General features: G+C 41.6%; 1 protein-coding gene across 1 annotated transcript in view; it reads left to right on the top strand.

The window, feature by feature from the left end:
• Positions 1-23,833, top strand: part of IGF2R (insulin like growth factor 2 receptor) — a 209,529-nt gene that overhangs the window by 141,502 nt on the left and 44,194 nt on the right. The window contains exons 26-38 of the mRNA XM_073672755.1: positions 1,456-1,543; positions 2,630-2,839; positions 5,073-5,203; positions 6,037-6,134; positions 11,083-11,213; positions 13,200-13,396; positions 13,498-13,624; positions 17,096-17,218; positions 18,154-18,413; positions 18,667-18,870; positions 20,438-20,584; positions 20,678-20,839; positions 23,606-23,804. Coding sequence (XP_073528856.1) covers positions 1,456-1,543; positions 2,630-2,839; positions 5,073-5,203; positions 6,037-6,134; positions 11,083-11,213; positions 13,200-13,396; positions 13,498-13,624; positions 17,096-17,218; positions 18,154-18,413; positions 18,667-18,870; positions 20,438-20,584; positions 20,678-20,839; positions 23,606-23,804 — 2,077 coding nt within the window. The remainder of the gene's footprint in view (positions 1-1,455; positions 1,544-2,629; positions 2,840-5,072; positions 5,204-6,036; positions 6,135-11,082; positions 11,214-13,199; positions 13,397-13,497; positions 13,625-17,095; positions 17,219-18,153; positions 18,414-18,666; positions 18,871-20,437; positions 20,585-20,677; positions 20,840-23,605; positions 23,805-23,833) is intronic.

Raw genomic sequence — 23,833 nt, 5'->3', positions numbered from 1 at the left:
AATGTCATAAAAAACCCCGAAAACTATTTGTACTTATGGGGGCAAGGGATGCAATAAAAGGTGAAAAAAAACATTACTTAAAGTAGTTTTCCAGGACTTTTATATTGATGGCCTATCCTCAGGATAGGTTATCAATATCTCATCGATGGGGGTGCAACACCCAGCCCCCTTGCCGATCAGCTTTTCCTGATGCCGACGCTGGACAAATTTGCTGAGTTGTGGATCGGTTGATTGCCAAGGTCATGTGTGTCAACACATAATATTACTGCAGTCAGTAATCAAACACTGCCAAAGAGCATTGAGCGTTAGCCCTGGGTCTAGAGGGAGGAAGGTTGGTATATGCAGATAGGTAATGCTACTTTACTTAAAGAAGGCTGTCCGCTACTTGGACAACTTCTTCTCGTACCTCATGTTTGGCCCCAATAAAATTAAAAAGCTTATACTCGCCTCCCGTGCTGGCTTTACTCCAGCGGTGTTCCCAGAGCTCTCGTGTAATTATGATACATGAACTTGGCCCCCAGTCGACCATCAACAGGAAGTCAGGGCTGTGGCTTCTCTCACTTCGCCTTGATATTCGATTTGTCCAAAGGTGGGGACAGCGCTGATTGGGCGCCAGGCTCACGTGTCATAACAACCGCTCGAGAACCCTGGGAACACGATTGCTGCAACGACGCCGGCACGGGATGTAAATGTGTTTTTTTTTTTTATTTGATCGGGGCCAAACATAATTGAAAAGGGATTGTCCTAGTAGTGGACAGCTCCTTAAATATGTTGTATGCTTCTACCTTCCTGGTGGCTCATTTTATTTTGATTGTAAGCAATAGCTTCAATGTTTTAAAACTGGAAACTCAACGATGGTTCCTAATTATCATTTTTGGTAATTTTTTTTGCTATATAGCTCTTATTATATCTGCGACCACCTTAAATTGAAACCACTCCCACAAAATCAATATGGTTTTCCTAGTGCCTTATGCCTTTGACGTATCCTGCTTCACTACACATAACACAGTATATCAGATTTGGCTGGAGTGCTTCTACACATGGTAGACATGGCAATTTTAGCCTCTGCAGTGATCGCACTTTGGGCTTTTTGAAACACATTCCTTTTATGCAAACTTCTTTGCTTACGCAGCAAAGTTATGTAATAATTATAAAGTGTAATAAATATGGCACATGACATTGCTTTGAAATTATTAATGTTCAATGGGTTGTTCACTACTTTGACAAACTCTTCTTAAATGCTCTACTGAAATAAAAACCTCATACTCTGCTCTGACACCGGTGCCAGTTAGCTATGTTAGTGTCAGCCGCATCATTACTTCTGAGTGAAGTGTGAGCGCAGCAGCCCAGTGTAAAGTTTCTTTTATTTTACGCCGTGCGCTACAGCATTTAAGAAGCGGTTGTCTATGTAATTTCGTTACGTTCTACTTGTTTTACTATTATTTTTTTTAACAGGGGTCTCCATTATTTCAAGAGCAAGATGGCTGTGAATATATCTTCTTATGGAGAACTTCTGAGGCTTGTCCTGTTGTTACAGCAAAAGGTAGGACGTTGTTCATTTGTGTTAAAGGGGTTCTGGCATAAGTAATAACTTTTCCTCCACTTTTTTTTCTTTCATTTTTCTTTAATGCAGCTCCAGGATGCAAATGTTATTAAAAGTGTTGTCCACTAATTTGATAATGATGAGCTATAGTTCTCAGCAATGGCCATTTTCTCCCTTTCCAAATCGTACTCATAATATGCATGTATATATACTATGGCTTGGATTAAAGACAGCAAAAGGCCAGAAACACGTTGCCTTGGCTTATATGCCCTTGCCATTTTTTGCGGGATTGTTACTGATGTTCATGTATGTATGTATGTATGTATGTATGTATGTATGTGTATATATAAATATATATATATGTATATGTATATGTGTGTGTGTGTGTGTATGTACGTGTGTGTTTATTATATTTTGTTCTTCTTTTCTTAAATTATATGCATAGGTTTCAAAACTATCTTCTGGCCACTATTTTTGGCCTTGCTCAGTATCTAGTGTGTAAGTGGACAATGTTCGTTTTACGCGGACAACCATATCTAATATCTGTCTCGCACAGAGATTTATATTTAAATATGGAAATAACCTTATTTATCCCTTATTGCCAATTAGTTAGTATAGATGCAGCGCCCATAGCAAGCCATACTTAAGCCTGTACATACAGGCTGCTCACACCCATATTTATAACATGTACATATGATTTATAACCATATAGTGTATATAGATGTCACAAATCTTCCCCATTCTTAAGAAGACCTGCCATCACTCGTCACGTGCCTTGGTTGATGATCGCCGTCTTTGTGACATTTTTGCTCTGGTATGCCTACTCCCCATCAGACTATGTATTGGGAAACCCCCATAAACATGAGATGGCCAGCCAATATTGTTGGGTTCGGCCAACTTTTATACGTCTATATTTATACTGTGCAGGAAAATTCCCCAAGTTATAACACCCACTTGTGAATTTATGAACACATTTCTTGGAGGTATAACTGCACAATGCAGAGTTTGATTTCATGAAGAAACAATTATTTAGTAAAATGCACATGTCAGAAGAGCTGCCACGTCCACTTCTTCTGTTTTCTACAGGTGACAACTGCCAGGTTAGAGACCCAAAATATGACTATGTGTATGACCTGCGGCCACTCGGAGAAAAGGTTCTAGAAGTGGTGGTTAGTGAATATAAATACCAGCTCAAAGTTTGTGGAGGAATTGCTGGATCTGTGTGTTCATCCAAGGCACCAAATGGGACAACGGTGTCCTCTTGTCAAGTCAAGGGTACTAAAGCAATCTTAGCAGGTATGTTTTATAAAGTAAGGCACATTTAACATAACCGCACTGTTGCACACATAAAAGTGATTTTCTTAAAGAGGACCTTTGACCACTTTTGACCGTATAAACTGTGCACTCTTGCCCATAGTAGCAGGAATGTAGATAAAAATGTATTTTCCTGTTTTTATGTTCTCCACTCCGTTGTGGAGATGAAGGGTGCCAAAATTACTTGGCACCTAGTGTGTTAGTTTTTTTTTAGCATTCAGGCAGGTGTTTCATTTTTTTTAGCCCAGTGGGCATGTACTTTCATCTTACTATGATGCCCAGTAAACAACTGCTATAGTTCGTCTGGGTCAGATTGGACTGCCAGTTAATTGAGGAATCGTTTTACAGCTGCCTATTGAAATATATGGAGGGGAGTGGGGAGCAGAAGATTGAGAGTCAGGCATAGACTTGGTTGTGGCTTTCTAGTAAGTGTTTATCTCAGGCCAGTGCTGGATTCAGAGCTGCAGTGCTCGTTACTACTATATAATGTCCGCTATGCAACTTCTGAAGATGTGATACAGAGGAATCCCTTGTATCTATGAAAACGTTATTCCTCACTCGAGTCACCTGAAACTACAAGTGAGCCTTAGAGCGAACTCGCCCATTAAAGGTAGCCATACACATTAGATGGAAGTCAGCTTATGTAGTGCTGGAAGGAGACCTAAAGATCTTCTACGTGAAAGATCTATCTAGGACTCCTTGCCTACATACTGGTTGATGACTGTGCATTATTTTGGCAATGGTCTGGCATATAATTGCAGAATTTGCTTGCCTTTCTAAAGACCAGAAGCAGAAACCAGTAGAGATACCCAATTATGAGATACTTGAAAATAATAGTACAAAAAGATCTCTTTGTAAAGCAAAATGTTATATTCTTTTTTATGACTGTCTTCAGGTCATGACAATTTGATAGTCTAGGCCTTATCAGGTACCCTTGCTGCTGAAATGAAGGAATTTCAAGTGTAGTTCATTTTTATTTATAAGATATAAGAGGATCTGTCACTTGCAAAAATTATATCATTTTTTTGCATGGTGTAAATGCTACTGTTCTGATTCTGGTATGGTTTTTTTATTTGTACATGTGACATTTATACCCGATAAAAAAAATACAAATTCATGGCATATGGTAGGTCCTGTTTAAATGGGTTATCCAGGACTTTTTTCTTTTTGTCTCTCGCAAAACCCCCCCCCCCCCCCAACACAATATGCCTAAGCACTAAGCACACATTGCTAAAGGCCGGCGATTCAGCGACTTCCACCGCCATCAACTCAACAGGGCAACAACTTCTTTTCTACTCCACTCTATTGACAGGGCGTGACGGCCAACGTCATACTGATAGGCAGGAGGGAGCCGTGTTTCAAACTACGGGAAGCCAGCAGTCAATCTGCATGACGCCAGCAGTCAATCTGCATGACGCCAGCAGTAATGCCCCTTTGACAGAGCAGCCCGGAAGAAAAAGAGCTGCTCTGTTGACATCGAGCAGATGAATCGCCAGCAAGAGCAGTCAGTGACCGCTCTGCTCCGGCGCCGGATACAACTGGCAGGTAGTTGCCTCTGTTGGCATTCCTCGAAAAAATTCCTCAATAGCCTATTTAAATACGGATATGGATAGGTGTACAAAGGTAATTCTATGTTTAAGGAATAGTCAAGCGGTTTTCTTTCTTTTTTTTCTTCTAGCGCTGGTGTGGTACCAACATAAGCCACCTGCCCCCGGTCTTATACTCGCCCTCTGGCGTCTTCACCTTTTTTTCGCCCCCACTCTGGTACCGCAGCGCCATCTTGTGACCACAACTTCTGACTGGCTGGAAGTCAGAAGTTACGTCACAAGCTCTCAATGCATCTTTGTGCGGTCCGGAACAAGGCTCTCATAGACTTGTATTGGTTGTGACCTCCGGCTCGCTCCATGAAACACTGGAACGATCCGGCAGGTCACAAACTGCCGGACACCAACTTGAGCGGCGGTGATGACATGTGAAGACAGCGGCAGATGAGTATAACAGTAGGGTCTGGGACCTTAGATTAGAAGCTTCACTCCAGCGGTAAAAAAAAAAAGCTGGAGTGTTACTTTAAGTGAAATGGGGCTCCTTGATCCACTTGGCTGGGTCACCCCCTATATGAAGGTGGAGTTTAGATTGAAGGGAATTTGTGACTTTCTCTATTCATGCCTATTGAAGTTATTAACTTGTAAGTTATACTTTTTATCTTTATTATTAGGCTTGACTAATCAAAAGCTGGTATATGAAGATGGCATTATTATGATAAATTACACCGGGGGAGAGCTCTGCCACAATAAATATCAACGTTCAACTCTTCTAATCTTTCATTGTGACAAGACCGAAGGAAAGGTTTGTGTAGTTTATCTAGTGGAAGAACAGCAAACACAAAGATTGTGATTTGTTCTTATAAACATATTAACCAGAGTTTAGCAAGTGCCTCATTTGTTTTTAATGCCGATAAAACCTTTGTAAGGCCATGTGCACACATTTAGTGTTTGCAGCTGATGTTTTTGCTTAAAAAAACAGACAGGAAAGACACATAAAATACACACAATTTTTATGCGTTTTTCCTTGCCTATTTATTTCCCCGTTCATTTTAATAGTTGAGAAAACGATGGGAAGGTTCAAATCTGCAAGGAAAAAATAATCCAAATGTGCGTAAGATTTCAGAAATTCACTTTGCTGTTGCTGTGAAATGCTGGGTTTTTTTCTGTGGCAAAATTGCAAGGAAAATTGCTGCAAAATCGCAATGTGTGACCAAGCCCTTATAGGATGCCTCAAGTAGCAGTGAATAGGTGCTTGATCTTTGCTGTATACACTTACCCTGTCTTCCTGCACTGATCTCAAGCCAATACAGAGGAGGTGCCGAACTCTTCCATAATGTTCCTTCACTACATACAGAAAATACTTTATTATAGTATACAAGGCAGACATTTCCAACGACCCAACGTATTTACCTGACCTGGTGATTGTGTCCATGTGAATTACAGCCACACTAACAGCTGGATTGAGGGTTTTAGAGAATGCTGTTATTTTCTCACACTCTGGGGATTATTGTTGCCACCTATTCACTTCTGTGTAAATGGAGAGTATACATTACCTACTAAGCTGCTCTTTAAAGAGGTGGGACTGGGAGAAGTTTAGATAGAAAATAACCTTTTATTTTATTTTTTTAATTTTAGCCTGTATTTCTAAAAGAGACTCCAGACTGCATATATAAGTTCCAGTGGGGTACACCGTTGGCCTGTCTGCCTTTCAAACCTATTGACTGCTCTTTCAAGTAAGTAGTTGTCTTCAGAAAGTGAATTCAGAATTTCTTATTGATGTGATAAAGATCATATTAACATCTCATTCACTAACCCTATGCATTGACCACAGATCTTTAATGCATCTTGTCCTAAGTCTCACTGCCATTCTTATAGAGAACTGATTCGTAGTCATGTCTTAAAGGGATGCAGGAACGAGCCATCACTGATCTGAAGGGTCAGACTCCTGTGAATGGAGCTGGTTAGTGTTCCCTACAAGCCCAACTGGCCTGTAGTACTGCTAGGCAAGAAAGTATTAAAAAAGTTCTAAAGTTCATCCAGTACCGCTACATTACCTTCATCCACAGAATTGTTTGGGGTCCAACTAATCGTGAAATGGCGGCATATCATAGTTAGGCTGCATGCCCACGTTGCGTATTACAAGCATATATGCTGCGGAATTTCCGCAGTGTAAACGCTTGTAAAACGCATGTATATCCGCACCCCATGGTCCCCAATGGCATTCCGCAATGTCAATGCCCATGCTGCGGATTTTTCCGCAGCGTATATGCTGCGGTCAAAAATCCGCAGCATGTTCATTAATTTTGCGTTACCGCATGCGGAATCAATGTGCGGATGGTACCCAAGTCTGGAGGAGAGGAGACTCTCATCCAGACCTGGGTACCAAAGAACCTGTAAAAAAAAGAATAAAATAAAGTTTATACTTATCTTCTGATGTTTTCCCTCCGTTGCGCTGTTGTGTGAAGGACCTGCCACGTCATTGAGTCATGTGACGCATCACATGACTCAATGACGTCACCGCAGGTCCTGCACACAACAGCGTGAGCAGCTCAAGACTCCGGACGGGGCAGAGAATGCATCGGAAGGTGAGTATAAACTTTATTTTTTTATTTTTTACCATTCTGATTCTTTTTTTTTAACTATTACTTGGTCACACTATATAAATCCATGCCGGTTGCATGGATTTATATAGTGTGAACAAGTTGTCAAGCACTTTTCCAAGTGATGCTTAAATCACTTGGAGAAGTGCGGAAATGCATGCAAAGACGCTGCAAAGACGCCTCACAAATGCTTCTACCTGGCGGGAAAACAGCATGTAAAATCCGCATGCGATTTTCCCGCCAGGGAGAAGCGTAAAAAATATGCTTCAGTTCCGCAACGTGGGCACATAGCCTTATAGTCCTGTAATGATTTATTCATGTTAATAATCCCACTAATAACAGTGTTGTCATTAGGGTTTACCTTCATCTCCACTTTGCTGACTGTAATATAAAAAATATTAATTCCAACCGACTTTTCAGACAATATATGTTGCGTGTCTAATGATGATAATATTATTATGTGTGGAAAATATTTAGTATAGTTAAACTGTAGTTATTCAGGCAAATTCGTAAACAGAAGAAAGATTAGCTCTCCAATTCAGCTTTCCTCTACCGCGTTATCCAGACAAATCACATTCATAAGAAAAAGTTAGCTGGAGATTCCAATTAAAAATATTATCCGTTTATTTGAGTTTCCATTGAAAAATCCACATGGCAGGATGGCAAGATATGTCTGACACGTTTCGATCATTCAGTCTTAATCGTAACATACAGTTCAAATGCCAGAAAATCCATTTAAAAAGAAATGCCCTCCCCCATTAGTGACGGCAAACAATTAAATACAAGCTACAGATCTAGATGATGGAAGACTAGTAGAAAATTGCACTTGTAGTAAATATACATAAAATCATTGTGAAAATAAAATTCATGCTCTGTGAAATCCTGGTGTTCAGTTTCATTATCCATGATGCCTCCTTTTTAAGTAGTATCTTTTTCCAATTGCCCCCACATTTGTGACTTATTAACCCTTTCAATTAAAAAAAAGAAAGTTTTAAACTAATTGACATGCATTTCAGAAAAATGTATTGTCACATCTAAGTAATAACTTTTTTTTCTATTTCATGTTGGAAATAAGTTCTGCTATTCTACTTTTCAGTTTTCTCATCTGATCCAATGTTAATTAAATTGCACTGTGTGCTCACAATGGCATGGAATAACAATTAGTGATGATCGAGCATGCTCGTTGCTCGAGAGTTACGATCATGCTCGGGCGAGTACCTATTATCTTCAGGGTGCTTGGGGGTTAAGTTTTCATCGCATTCCTCACATGTATTAAAGCTGTCAAACATTCGCAAATCATGTACACAGAGCAACGAAAACTTAACCCCCGAGCACCCTGAAGATAATAGGTACTCACCCGAGCATGATCGTAAATCTCGAGCAACGAGCATGCTCGATCATCACTAATCACAATCAATGAATGAACTGATAGAAAATGTTTTGGATTCTTGACTCCTTATTGTGAATGCGTTGGAGGCATATCTACAAACTGCAACTGCTACTGTGGCACCCCAGGGGTCTGGTTTCCCACAGTAATGTAATGTTATGTCTGAGAGCAGGTGGGAGGTCCTTTGGTCAGGGATCCTGTGCATGCCACACCTCCTGCCCAGTCTTGGGAGGGGAAGAACTTCCCCTATATAAACCCGGGGCTGAGGCAGGGTTAGGAGTCAAGGAGAGTAGAGACGAGAAACAGTCATAGGAAGAAACAGCTGGAGCTCAGTGGGAGCAATACTACTACGAGTCAGGGGCTGGCAGCTGCAGAGCTCGCCCTGACTGAGAAGCTTTCTTACCGGACCCGGCGTCCGAGGCTGTGGGGACTAACTCTTACCCAGCAGCAGAAGCCGACCGGCAGGGGATTTCAGGTCCTCAGGCCCAGAAACCCGAAGGCACGGTCACACGTGTGGGACCAGCACCGCCATCGTGGAGCGGAAGCCAATAGAAGGCCCCGAGTCACCGGCCATACGGGTGAGCACCACACGGTACACTCAGGGACGTGGGCTACTTATATCCGCTTCTAGCAAGGTAGCCAGAAGAGTACAGTCAGTTTGGGAGGCCTACAACTCCGCCTGGCCAGGGGAGATCCCATCTGCTCAAGGACTGACCAGGCCCCGTTCGCTAGCAAGTACTCCGGGAGGGTCTATCGTTGTTACCAGTAAAGACCCTGAATTACACCGCACAGTCTCTGAGTGGTTCCTGCTACCCCCATCTTCCACGTCGGCTGCCCTGAGGCCATACCCCTCCCGTTGGGGGTTATACTATCACGCTGCACAATTCTACACCGGCCTCAGCGGTCTGCCCTGCAGCGGCAGCTCCATAGCTGCAAATCAACGGGTGGCGTAGTCGACACTCAAATAACATCTATCAAGACTGCCACACACTGAGTCTGACTCCCTGGGCACGGACCGGGTCCCCGCCACTCGGAGACTACAACCCTCATCTGATCCGGTTCCGGGTAAGCCCCCGTGCGCGAGACGCTGCGCGACACAGCAGGCCCAGGGGCGCGTCACTACCACCACATTTATAAAAGCAAATCCTGTCTGGGGCAGCTATGTTTTGTTATAACTATTGGCATTTCTGCTATCTGAATAAACTTTGAGAGAGAATATTTCTTGATGATCTTGCATTTTTTGCTACCACTTTGAAGCCCTGTTTAGGAATTCTTTCCAAAATGCTATCCTGATTCAAGATAGGGATTTATTTTTTTAGGATTCTTTAAATCTCATCAAATTGTCCATTAAATGATGTGGAAAACGCTGCATGATTTTTATTAACATGTTTGTTTTCCTTCCGATTTCTATGGTCTCCATACAAAAAAACAATGTCATTTTATTTACTTTTCTGCATTTTTTTTCAATAATTTTTACTATATAGCCTATTAAGAGGAAATTGGCACCTTTTGAAAGCGCTATTTACCTGGAGACATAGGATTAATCTGCAGATAAATAGCATTGCAATGCTGCCTGGCCGCCTTACTGAAAGTGCAGCTACCCAAAAAAAATTAACTTTTTTCCTCCCGGGAACTTCCGTCTTTCAGTCATGGGGGCATTCACGGAGCGGTTACAGTCCATGCACAGAGCACCACTCTACTGTGAACAGGGGTAGTAGGCACACCACAACACTTTGTTATAGTGAGCGGTAAATGTCGCCACGCCACCGTAACTCAAAGCAGGCAGTTCCTGGGAGAAAATAAGTTCATTTTCCCGCGGTATCTGCATTTTCAGTAAGGCGACCTGGCAGCATTCTTGCACTGTTCACCGGCAGATCAACTATATATGCAGGTATATTGCGATTTCCAAGGTGACAGGTTCCTTTTAAACAATCTTTTTTTATGATGCTACATTGCTCTGAAATAAACTGATGAATTGGAACAAATTCTCTTGGCTCTGACCATCTAACCATATGGTATTGCATAAATTATATGTTTTGGATAACAACTTATTGCTCCCAAAATGGTGTTCCCTGAAGAGGATTTTCTGCAAAGGTTGTTAACCATTTCCCATTACCCAAAAAGGAGATTGTATCAGAAGGGGCAGGTTTAGTATATCTCATATTATAGCTGTTACTATTAGCATACTGCATAAAGTCTGGTACAGCTGTCTCATCACCAACCCAATCTATGAGTGAATCATCAATGAAATCTCCATACCAGATCACACAACCAACATATCGATAAGCATTGGAGAAAATATAACCTGTCCCATACAGGATCACTAAAGAAAGTGAAAATTTTAACCCCATCAGGGTGCCCATCTAGTAGAGAATTTGATGAGATTAAAAGAATAATAAAAATATATTAATGTCGATCCTAGGTCCTGTCTTTAATTGTTTGACGTCACTAATGGGGGAGTGGCATATCTAGTGTAGTTATACATATAGATGAGTATAAATGGAGATTCTTTCAATAATACTGGGAATATTTCTTATAAAAAAATAGAAATTGTTGCTCTTTCATTCAGTTGGCGTTTTCACTTTTTTTTTTTAAGGTGAATCTGATGACTTGCTATAGACTTTTGTAAAATTTCCTCCCCTATTGGGGAATAGGAATTAGTTGCAATGTTTTATTTGTTGTATATATTTTTAGGGACCCACTTGGAAATTCGTATGATCTGTCTCCATTGTCACATTATGAAAAAAACTGGGAAGTGGATTCTCTGACTGATACAAATGCCAAATTCCGCATAAATGTATGCAGACCACTAGTGCCGGAAACTGGTAAGACTTTCTATGTATCATTTGTTAGAGGGGTTATTATGTCTTAATACATAGAACTTATTAATATTTCCAATGTACTTAAAGTGTTCAAAAGTATTCATTCTTGCAATCCCTCAAATCCAATCAGGGCTGTGAGTTTCCCTTGGTTAGAGTTGTTTAACAGGGTGTGCTTGTGCAGATTGAGCTTTCCAAGATAGCCATGGTTTCTCATTAAATGCAATAACACAGAAGAAAGGTTGAAAGAAATATGTTGTAGAGCACCATGGTAACGCATCCGCAATGTAAAAAGAAAGTTATGTGAACCTGTGCTTTTTTTCCGATAAGTGTCACTCCTATATCATAATATTATAATGAGAGATCATGTGGACATGGGTCTCCAAAGGGGCATGCAGCATATTGTCCTTCTGTAAATTGAGCCATAAGGGCACCCTAGTATTAAGTGTACATATCCACTATACCTCTCTTTTCCACATCACCCCCCTCCCAAGTTTTTTTTTTATTAGGGTGGTGCCCTGCAAAGACAGCTGTCACAAATATCTGTGAACTCTGATGGTGTGAGAAGCCAGCTCTTCAGCCATTTTTACACGCACACACATGTAATTAGTGTAAGGGCCATTGTGAAGTCTTGTGGGTAGTCACCCCTGCAGGAGAAGTACTAAGCTCAGGAGAAGCAACCCTGCTCCCCTGGGATTGGTGGTGGTGCTGGAGATCAAGGAGGCCAGTCAGTGCCTCTGCTGTGGTTGTTGTCGGGACAACAGTGAAATCTGTGCATCCGCATGGGACATAGTGTCTTGCGCGGTTCAAGAAGTGCCTATCTGCCAGACGACGTCAGTTAGGGATCAGACGTGGGATGTCTATGGAGGATCCTTAGTTGCCAGCGGTGGGAAGAGAGCTGAGGTACTTTCCTATAAACCTGAGGTGCCCTGAATGCCAAGGTCCAAGTTGAGCAGGCTGAGAGGAGAAGTTTTAATACACACATAGTGCTATATGCAGCAGGAGTGAGGAGAGCTGCTATACATTGCTGGAAAAGAGCTGGGTTCATCACACCATGACGGGCTTTTGGCTCAGTGTAACAACAACATCATCATCATCATCATCATCTCCCATCTCCCATCCTCCAGTAAAAGCAAGTTTTTCTTCCTGTTACACCTGAGGTCTGGACATTGCTTATTGAGACAGGCTGATCCTGCATCCCTTCCACAACTTTCCCTTTTTCATTCTGCTGAGGACTGCCTGCCAGCGAGACCACCATGCCAGTTGGCCGCCATTACACCCCGACTCGGTGGAGGCTAACCCAGACAGAAAGGGGCTACGGCATGAAAACCTACAGTTGAAGCCAGAAGTTTGCATACATACACTATATAAAAAGACACATATGCATGTTTTTCTCAATATCTGACATGAAATCCGAATAAACCTTTCCCGTTTTAGGTCAGTTATGATTACCATAATTTTTAATATTTGCCATATGCCAGAATAATGAGAGAATGTTTTAAGTCATAATGATATTGCTGCCAGCCATTTATACAGTAGGATCTGATTGGTAGTGCAGCTCTCTGCAGAAGTCCTCTGTGGCAGCCGGCCAGGATGCCTTTATTGCTGCACTCCGCACTTTGAAGGACTGTAAGGCAGAAAAAAGGAGTGCTGAGTAGGAAATTGGGAAATGAGCTTTCTTTGGAATGGGGGTCGTGTGACATATTGTTCTCGACCACCTATTTCAAGATCTAAGCTGAAAGAAAAAAAATCCGAGCCTCTATGGTGACATGGATGAAAGATCTGGTGTGGAGCATTGTGACCATACAGTAGATATTCATTCTAATTCCTTTTTAAGAAGGTTGCAGTTATTTTGAGAAAAATGTTTCAGGGTGGGAAAACCCTTTTTAACTGATGACAAACTCCTTTTCACATGTAAAAACTTTATAGACTAGTCTGTAATGTATTCTGTGTTTTTGTAAAAGATAATTAGCTTGATCATTTGGTTTAAAGGGCCAGCTTCATGCCCCTATGGTTCTGCTTCCTGTTTATTGGAAGGCAAGAAGTCAATAAGTCTGGGAGAACTTGCATCCAGTCCAAGATTGAACAGCGGAGTACTTGAGCTTCAGTATAAAAATGGAGACTATTGCCCTAATGGTATGAGAAATAGGACAACTACAATTAGATTTAGATGTGACATGAGCAAAAGGGTAAGTTATTTGCAGATGGGATATTTCTCAACCCCATCACTACACATTACTTCATCTTAAGTAGATGTATATCAGTGATTAATTTGCCCTTTTTTATTTAGGTATCAGGACCAGTGTTAGTCTCTGACGTACAGGGCTGTGACTTTACTTTCTTTTGGGACACTGCGTATGCATGTCGATTGACAGTAGAGACGCATGATGAGTGTCGAGTCAAGAACCCTGCAACAGGTAGTGACAAGTTAATAGTGGTTTGTTTTTTTCCTGTATCTTAGGGACTGTGGCTACAGATTCTGATTTGAAATGTCATGTTTGCTTAACATATATCCAGCTTACCCATCCATAATGTGTACATTGAGTTGTTTTTCTGCATTCCTTGGTATTAAAGGGGTTGTCCGGTCCAAATCGATAAGTCTGCAGACTAGGTGTAGCTAGGGGTTTGGTTCAGTGGGTGTAAAAGGGGGCGCGAAACCTCTGAGTGAGCCCCAAACCATGTGCCCCTTATTACAAATATGATGGCGCACCTTAATAGTGGATGTAGGAGAACCTCTGCAAATGATTGCGTGCTTACTTAACATAATCTATAACCAGCACTGATATTACCACCTTATGGTGACCATATAGTGGTAGATACCAGTGCTGCAGAAAATAAGAAATGACAGTACAGTTATAGATAGTGACTTACACCTGATGTTCTTTCTGGTGGAGTCATTCACTTTCCCCATCTTTTCCATCTGGCCCAGACAGACATGACAACTTCTCCAGCCAGGACTCGGCTGCAGAGATTACAACACATATGTGAGAAGTCATAATATCGGGCACCATCTCCATCTGTCCCCAACCTGCACAAACTCCTACTGATACCCCAGTGCTGATCCACTGCTGCCATATGTGTCCCTATTACTGCATCTGCTGTGTGCTACTGTGGGCCCTCTAATTTTCCTCCTACTGGAGCCCTAGATTCCCCTTACATTGTGCTCATAAAGTATGATGTCAACCAAATTGCTCCACAAACACGAAGATGCCCCTACAGGGAATTCCTCCTCAGTAAACTCCATATGCACTGTACCCCACACCTCAACTGCCCCGGAAAAGTATGGTGACCCCAACACTGTATGATCCCTCAACTGTGACCCCCACACAGCGCTCCATGCAGTAAAATGGGTCTACATACAATATAATAGCCCCACACCTCTCCACACTGTATAATGGCCCCCTACACAGCCCTCCATGCAGTATGATAGACCTCAAACAGCTCTCCACACAGTATGATGAACACCACACAAACCTTCACACTGTATAATTGCTTGCATACAGTTTAAAGGCTCCCCCATCGCCTTCCAAATATAATAGCCCCCACATAGTAATCCATGCAGCATAATGCACCCCATAGTCCATACAGTATAATGCACTCCCCATAGCCGGTACAGTATAATGCACTCCCCATAGCCCATACAGTTTTATGGCCAACACAATGTCCTACAAAAACCCTTAAATACAATATTCACCTCTCCTCCTGGTTCCCCTCTGCTCTGGTCTCTGCAGCTTGTCTTATGAAGCGTCGCACATCTCGGCATAGAGGACGCCATATGGGGACTTCATCACGCTGAGATGTCAGACACCGAGGAAGAATGATAAAGGAGGACGCATCTGCCCAGGGCAGCCGCACTCTCTGCCCCCCTTGTAGCTATGCTACTGCTTAGGAATTCCCCCAGTGCACACACTGTTCACCATTTTCTGAGCCGGGACCAGAGGGTATGTATTAGTCATACATACTCCCGGCCATAGTCTGTCTTACGGGCGTGGCCTCGCTCCATACACTTAAGTTGAGTAAGTAAGTGGGGGGGGGATTCTTAAATCTGCAGTCACACAGAGTGACTGCAGACTTATTGATTTGGACCAGAAACAACCCCTGTAATAACCATGAATCCTCTAGGGTTAGAGTTCTAGATATACAGTTAGGTCCATATATATTTGGACAGAGACAACATTTTTCTAATTTTAGTTCTAGACATTACCACAATGAATTTTAAACAAAACAATTCAGATGCAGTTGACGTTCAGAATTTCAACTTTCATTTGAGGGTATCCACATTAAAATTGGATGAAGGGTTTAGGAGTTTCAGCTCTTTAACATGTGCCACCCTGTTTTTAAAGGGACCAAAAGTAATTGGACAATTGATTCCAAGGCTATTTCATGGACAGGTGTGGGCAATCCCTTCGTTATGTCATTCTCCATTAAGCAGATACAAGGTCTGGAGTTGATTTGAGGTGTGGCGCTTGCATTTGGAAGGTTTTGCTGTGAAGTAAACATGCGGTCAAAGGAGCTCTCCATGCAGGTGAAACAAGCCATCCTTAAGCTGCAAAAACAGAAAAAACCCATCCGAGAAATTGCTACAATATTAGGAGTGGGAAAATCTACCGTTTGGTACATCCTGAGAAAGAAAGAAAGCACTGGTGAACTCATCAATGCAAAAAGACCTGGGCGCCCACGGAAGACAACAGTGGTGGATGATCGCAGAATAATCTCCATGGTGAAGAGAAACCCCTTCACAACAGCCAACCAAGTGAACAACACTCTCCAGGAGGTAGGAGTATCAATATCCAAATCTACCATAAAGAGAAGACAACATGAAAGTAAATACAGAGGGTTCACTGCACGGTGCAAGCCACTCATAAGCATCAAGAATAAAAAGGCTAGACTGGACTTTGCTAAAAAACATCTAAAAAAGCCAGCACAGTTCTGGAAGAACATTCTTTGGACAGATGAAACCAAGATCAACCTCTACCAGAATGATGGAAAGAGAAAAGTATGGCGAAGGCGTGGTACAGCTCATGATCCAAAGCATACCACATCATCTGTAAAACACAGCGGAGGCAGTGTGATGGCTTGGGCATGCATGGATGCCAGTGGCACTGGGTCACTAGTGTTTGTTGATGATGTGACACAGGACAGAAGCAGCCTAATGAATTCTGATGTATTCAGAGCCATACTGTGTACTCAGATCCAGCCAAATGCAGCCATGCTGATTGCTCGTCGTTTCATACTACAGATGGACAATGACCCAAAACATAAAGCCAAAGCAACCCAGGAGTTTATTAAAGCAAAGAAGTGGAATATTCTTGAATGGCCAAGTCAGTCACCTGATCTCAACCCAATTGAGCATGCATTTCACTTGTTAAAGACTAAACTTCAGACAGAAAGGCCCACAAACAAACAGCAACGGAAAACCACTGCAGTGAAGGCCTGGCAGAGCATCAAAAAGGAGGAAACACAGCGTCTGGTGATGTCCATGAGTTCAAGACTTCAGGCAGTCATTGCCAACAAAGGGTTTTCAGCCAAGTACTAGAAATGAACATTTTATTTACAATTATTTAATCTGTCCAATTACTTTTGGTCCCTTTAAAAACAAGGTGGCACATGTTAAGGAGCTGAAACTCCTAAACCCTTCATCCAATTTTAATGTGGATACCCTCAAATGAAAGCTGAAAGTCTGAACTTCAACTGCATCTGGATTGTTTTGTTTAAAATTCAATGTTAATGTCTACAACCAAAATTAGATAAATGTTTTCTCTGTCCAAATATATATGGACCTAACTGTAAATGGTAAAGAAAAAAATGTTCTACAAGCAAAGTATTGACAAAGCTAAGTGATTATCTACTCCTGAGCTACAGTTCATATCATGACTCTTCTGTTCCAGGTTTTGAGTTTGATCTGTCTTCGTTGTCAAGCAAAAATGGTTATCTTATTACAGATATGAGAAGATCAATTTGGTTAAATATTTGCAGTAGTGTTACCAATAGTCCATGTTTACCTGGAGTCGGTGAGTAAACCGTCCCATCGAAGAACTAAATATATAATGTAGTCTTCCTCAGATATACACAGGAACCCCACTCCACCGCAATTAGGCAGAGAGGAGTCAAGATGTTGGCTAGTTGTGGCCACTTAGGGTCGTGAAATGCTTCTGTGGGTGTGATCTGTTCCAACCACATGTCACCAGTGGAAACTTGCAAGATGATTGAGACCTTTAGACGTGGGTTGCGAGCTTGCGTGTTTTGGCCAAAATATGTATTTTATACAATTTTTTTCATCTTTTATTGCACATTTTTCCATTTTTATGCATGATGCAGTTTTGTTGGCCTTGTAAATCAGGGTAACTGTCCCTGTGGGGTGCCCTTATTTAGTGCTGGGCAGCCCACCTGATCGAATAGTATGGGCTTTACTAATAAACTGTGAGCCAGATACTCAGCACCAAAAGTATCTGTGTGACTGACGTCCTATACAAGCTTTATCCATGTGCATTTAGAAGACTAGACAACCACCTCTTCCATGAATGCTTGGTGTGTGCGTGGTTGTATTTTGCACCTGTGCTGCCCCCGCCTTTATCATGGTGGTCTGCTGCATCCTGTTATCGCATTAGTATTGTAACCTAGTGTTTGTAAGTAAGACTGCCTTTTTTTCTTTGATATTTTTTCACAAGTCACCAGTTACCATGTCGTCTACTAGATGCCTTTAGTTAAAGAGATCATCTTTATAGTAGTGTACAATGCTTTAAAAAAAACATTGAAAAAAAAAAAGATTTACTGTGCACTAAAAGTAATTTTTCTGCCCCACAAATGTGAAAAAGTTATTTTTTTTGGTGTATGCCAGATCAATGAGGCACTATTTCACATCTGTGAGTGATTTCCCGGTGCATATGTTAATCGTTATTAGTTGTATTCACACTTCATTTCTTAATAAGTTTTGTCTCCTGGACAGGTGTTTGTGTATCAGAAGATGGAAAATCCATAAATGCAGGCATGTCACAAAGCCAAATCACTTATGTCGACCAGGTGCTGCAGCTAACTTACGAAGGGCAATCTTGTGCCGGGCCCGACAGTACTCGGCACCGTAGTGTCTTTACCTTTGTATGTGGCGTAGATACGGCTGCCAGCAGTCTCCCTTCCCTGACATCCTTTAAACGTAACACTTGTACATGGCACTTCACTTGGCGCACATCTCTAGCCTGTGAAAAAGAGGTATGGATGCTAGCAAAATTGAGGGGGGTCGACATATCCTAGAAAATGGATGCTCCAGTTTCTTAAAAGAGTATTAATTGCACAATAAAAAGTTACTCAATGTTCCAATATTGTCTATATTCCATATGGTTTTCAAGATCTCTGCTTGTTGTTTAATTCCATTTAATAAAAATTTGTCCTTTTCTTACCATCTGTAGAAATTTTTCTTTTGAATCGTTGTAATTATAGTTTTACTATTTTTTTTATATTTCAGATTCAATGTTCTGTCAGAAATGGCACATCTCTCATTGATCTGAGTCCTCTGATCAAACATGTTGGTTATTATGAACTCCTAATAAGCTCAGAGAAAAGTAACTATTCAGATTTTTACATCAATATTTGCCAGCCATTAAGTAATACTGGACATTGTCCACTTGGGTCATCAGTATGCAGGTCGACACCTGGCGAAGGAAGTACTGTAAGTGAAGTGCACATGCTATAAATATTCTTGCCTTAAAGGGGGACATCTGGTTTCAAAGTCTATTGCAAATACACTATTTAGGCATTCTGAATTAATAATGGGATTCCATAATTTGTGACATTCATCAACTAGCTTGAGCATATACAAAAGAAAGAGCCTTTTAACAGGCTTGTAACACTGCTTTCCAATATTTTTCATGGTGACCTTTTTATGAAAGAACCATAAGGAGTAGCTGTTTGTTTTTTCCTACAATAGTTTGACCCTGGTGTGTGACAGGAATCTTAATGACATGCAACAAGGTATATTTCAGTTGTGTTTCATGGTTTTAAACAGTATTCAAAGAGGAAAGCCAGTCAGCAAATACTCCTAAAAATCTCCTAAGTGCTACTGATTTTTAACCCTTCGCCATTATCTGCCTTATACTTACTGCACTGATATCAGGTTGTGGTTAAAGTCACAGACCATACATGTATGGCGCCGCAATGGCCCAGTCTGAGGAGCGAAGCCCATGTCATTGGCATTAAGTATGACCTATAAATTACAGCTTTTACTCTGCTCCATTAACTAAGATCCAGATAACTCTGATCCAGGATGTTTGGCCCCTTTTAGATGCTGTAGTCCCAATTGATTTTTGGCATCTGAATGATTAGACTGGGCATAGGGGCTCACTGCCACCCAACAAACCCCCACCCCACACAGAGATGCTTAATTATGGCTCCCAGGTCTGCCATGTTTGTCAGCCTCTTAATTTAAGAAAAATTCCTTTTTTTTTAGGTCCCAATAAAACTTTCCCCATTATATCAATAAAAATAAACACTACAGCTGTCTCAGCCAAAATCTATACAGATTTGTCACCACCTGCAAAAAACAAAAAACAAATGTTACTCAATACACTATATATATCCAAAAATGATGCCTTTAAAAAAAAAAATCATCCCATGGAAAAAAAGCTCTCATACATCTGTGTTGACCTAATGATAGCGAAAAGAAAGTTATGGCTGTTAAAAAGCAAGGATGATTTAAAAAAAAAAAAAAAAAAATTCCTTGTCATAAAGGCATAATAAGGATTCATATTGCGTAGTAAATGGTATTCATTGTGCCTAGTTTGGAATCATGTAATGATAATTCATATACTACAAGTTTACTGAACACTCCCATGTCCTGCTTTGGTTCTCACTCGGGCCCTGCTGGTCTGTTCTTTCTGGTCCCATCTTGGACACACCTGAAATAACCAGAGTTGTCCACGTCATCAGTCAAGGGTTGTGTCAAGTCACCGCTGCGGCCAGTAAGTGGCTGATTGGGCAATTCTGGCCATTTCAGGTATGTGGAGGACCTGACTGTAGCACAGACCAAGAGGTCTGGTTGAGTGCTGGGACAGGAGCTTGGCGAGTATTGATACTTTCATAGCACTTTGAGGCATTTCAGCAATATTATTGCCTGGACAACCCCTTTAATTGCCAATTAGGAAAAAATCAGAAGGTAGAAAATGTATTCTTGAATTAATTTGTTTACACCCTGACTAAATAGATCTTAATTTATGTATTTGTTTTCATACCAATAAAAGGACATTGGCCAGCCAAGCGCTCCACAGTTTAATACAACTACACAAACTATTTCACTTACAATGGACAGCCGGACGATATGTGATTCTATGACACAGAAATACTTTTCTACCACTATTATCTTTCATTGCAACGTAGGCACGGATCTGGTAAGTTTGGTGTGTATAGCTTACATTTTTATGTGATGTTTTCTTTCCGCATCATTAGATCATATTCATTTTTATTATATGATTCATTCACAGGGTACACCAAAGTTTGTTGAGATTTCTGAATGCAACTATCTTTTTGAATGGGACACTCCGTTAGTGTGCCCTGATGAAGAAAGTATCTCAGGATGTTCACTGAAAGATCAGCAACTACAGTACACTTTTAATTTCTCTAGCCTCTCTAAAGAGATGTACAAAGTAAGTATATATGCCCACTAATATTGCCTGTGGCAAACCTTTAGTTCATTTTTATTACGAGCCCCTAACTAAAGGGAGTTTAAACAACACATTTGTTAAAAATGAAGAAGCTCTTCTGTTTTTGCTGGATGGTTAAAAGCAATGTGCGAAAAATCATGTCGCACTAGCAGGTGGCTCTCCAGAAGGCATACATCAGCAATATTACAACCATTAAATTATAGGGGCATATAGAGTACCTATGTCTGTCTCTAATTACCAAGGAACACATCACACAGATCAAAGATCTAGTTATGGAGACGAGTAAAGCAGGGTTAGGTTCTAAAAAAATAAATAAATAACCCAGGCTCTGAACATCTCACGGATCACTGTTCAATCCATTGTCCAAAAATGGAAGGAGTATGGCACAACTGCAAACCTAGCAAGACATGGCCGTCCACCTAAACTGACATCCCAAGGAGAGCACTAATCAGAGAAGTATCCAACAGACCTATATTCTGGAGGATCTGCACATCAATATTTTAAATTTTTAAAATATTTAGAAAACCATGTATCATTTCCTTTTCACTTCACAAACTTGCTTCTTTGTGTTGGTATATCACTTAAAGTAAAGCTAAAATACATTTGTTTGTGGGTGTAATGTGGAAAAATATGGCACTGTATCTGCCTTATTTTATCATATAGTGGCCTCTAAGTAATCTTCTTTAATATAGCAATATATATATATAATATTAGATGGTGGCCCGATTCTAACGCATCGGGTATTCTAGAATATGTATGCGGCCGACCGGGCGCGACTAATCAGCGAAGCAGTGTTTAAATGGGTTGTGCACTATTATAAATTAACCCCCCAATGTATCCCCCCGGGGCCCCTAATGAATTTTGTAATTACGTCATGTTGTCAATACTGCTTGTGACAACATCGCTGACCACGCACAGCCAGCGGTGTTTAAATTTGGCGCCAATATCGCTGATTGGTCCTGGCCGCGACCAATCAGCGAACAGTGTTAGTGAGGACAAGGGAGCGGCGCTGCCTGTGCAGGTACTTCCGCTGCGAGCAGCCGGGAGATGACCCGCTAGCGCCGGTTATCTCCCGGCTGCATCGTCGCTGACCTCCATGCAGCTACAGTCGGGATATCAGCGGCTAGGGCCGCTGATCTCCCGACGGCAAGTGTGAAGGGAGGACCGGGGAGCGGCGCCGCCTAGGCCGCCGGTCGGGGTACTTCTGCTACTTCTGCTGACCTCCGTGCGGCAGATGAGCCGCTAAAGGCCGCCATCTTGTTCTGAAATCTCGCGTCGCTGATTGGACGCGGCCGGACCAATCAGTGACGTGGGATTTCCTGGGCGGACAGACAGACGGGATAAGCCGATTATATAGTAGATATAAGAGTGGTTCTTGTAGTCCCTTTTTACTAATAACCCACAACATCATGGGTCTTAATCTGGTCCGTGAAGTACTGCAGTTACCTCTTTTCAAACCCCATTGCAGCATCTTCATGTGTCTGCTCATGTAGAAAGTTGCGTTTTTTTGGTGGCTATTACTTCCGTCAGGCAAGTCTCATAATTGGAAACTTTGTCCTTGTATATCCCTTTTTCATGATCTTTCACAAGGGAAATGTAGTTCTCGGTCAGCATTCCACCATGGTGAGGATATTTTGTTGCCCTCCTTTGGCCCTTCTTCCCATTCCAGGGAAAATTCTCTTCATATATTGTCATATAGTGCACACTTTGCATATCTTTCCAGCGGTCAGACTTTTTTCATTCTTTAAGTCTTAAGTGAGGTCTGGCAACATCAACAATAGCGTGTTAAATCTGGATAACCATTGTGTCACCCTACTGTGTGATAGCCTTCCCGGCTGGTATTGGTATTGCAGTGCAGAGTGATGGTCTCTGCGTTTCATCATGCGTCCAAGGACGCACATTCAGCCGAAACGAAGCTCTGGCATTGGTGGCCCCTGGACCGGGCTGTGATTGTCACGGGTCTCTGGTGCTTGAGGGCCACATGTTGCCTGCAGGCTGCTTGTTTGGTACCTGTGGTCTAAAATAATGAATGAATGGTGAAATTGGGAAAAGGAAGAAGGGGAAAAAAATGAAAAACAATATGGAAGGAGAACTAGAACACCGTTGTAGAAATTAAGGAGAGGGAAAAAAAGAAAAGGGGAATAATCTGATAAAGCTACAGAGTATTTGGGAAAACTTTAGTTAGAAAAGGGAGAAAGCAGGGAAGGCAGAGGAAAAGGTGAGGAAGTGAAGAATAAGGAAAAGAAGTAAAAAATTGTATCTGACGAGTAGTGTGAAGGAAGGAACCGGTGCATGAGCTCTGCGGTTGCTGACTCTGGTCTAGGTCACAGACTCCTGCAGATGCTTGTGCACTATAGTTTGCTGCCTTCTCTGTTTGTTGTCCTATCCCTAGGGACTACTTAAGAACTTCCCAAGATAAGAAAATTGGCTTTTTGTTGTTTGCCAGTAATAGCCTTTTTTGGTATAGTCCTCTGTGGGACATAGCAACCATCCAATGGCTTTATTTTTATCTACACTAATGACAGTTCTTTACTAAACGTTCTGCAGATTCTTTAATGGTTGTTTATTGTGGTTGCTGATTGGCTGCAGTGGTCATGTGATGCCACTTGCTGCCTTTCTGGCTTTTTCTTTCAAGGGCGGACATCACGCAACCAATGTAGCCAATTAAATAGTTTACATTTCAAAATGCCTATTAATATGTCTCTACAAATGTGCAGTTTGATATGAATAAGAATTTATATATTTCAGGCAACTGGTCAAAACTCTTACTATATTGGCGTGTGTTCTCCAGCACAAAATGTGCCAACTAGCAAATGTAGTGGTGCGGTGTGTCTTCAGTCTGGAAACTCTGTCTCTTTTGGAAATGCAAATGCATTTGAAATGGAGTATGATCATCAAGAAAATATGGTAGTACTTCAGTATGCCGGTGGAGACCCTTGCCCACCAGGTAAGAAAAAATTATGAACAGTTCTTTGG

Source organism: Phyllobates terribilis, unplaced genomic scaffold (genome assembly GCF_046119375.1).
Source record: "Phyllobates terribilis strain yellow unplaced genomic scaffold, ASM4611937v1 Scaffold_3__8_contigs__length_932513732, whole genome shotgun sequence".
Classification (NCBI taxonomy): Eukaryota; Metazoa; Chordata; class Amphibia; order Anura; family Dendrobatidae; genus Phyllobates; species Phyllobates terribilis.
The sequence above is the reverse complement of the archived record's forward strand: the minus strand, read 5'-3'. Positions and strand labels throughout refer to the sequence as shown.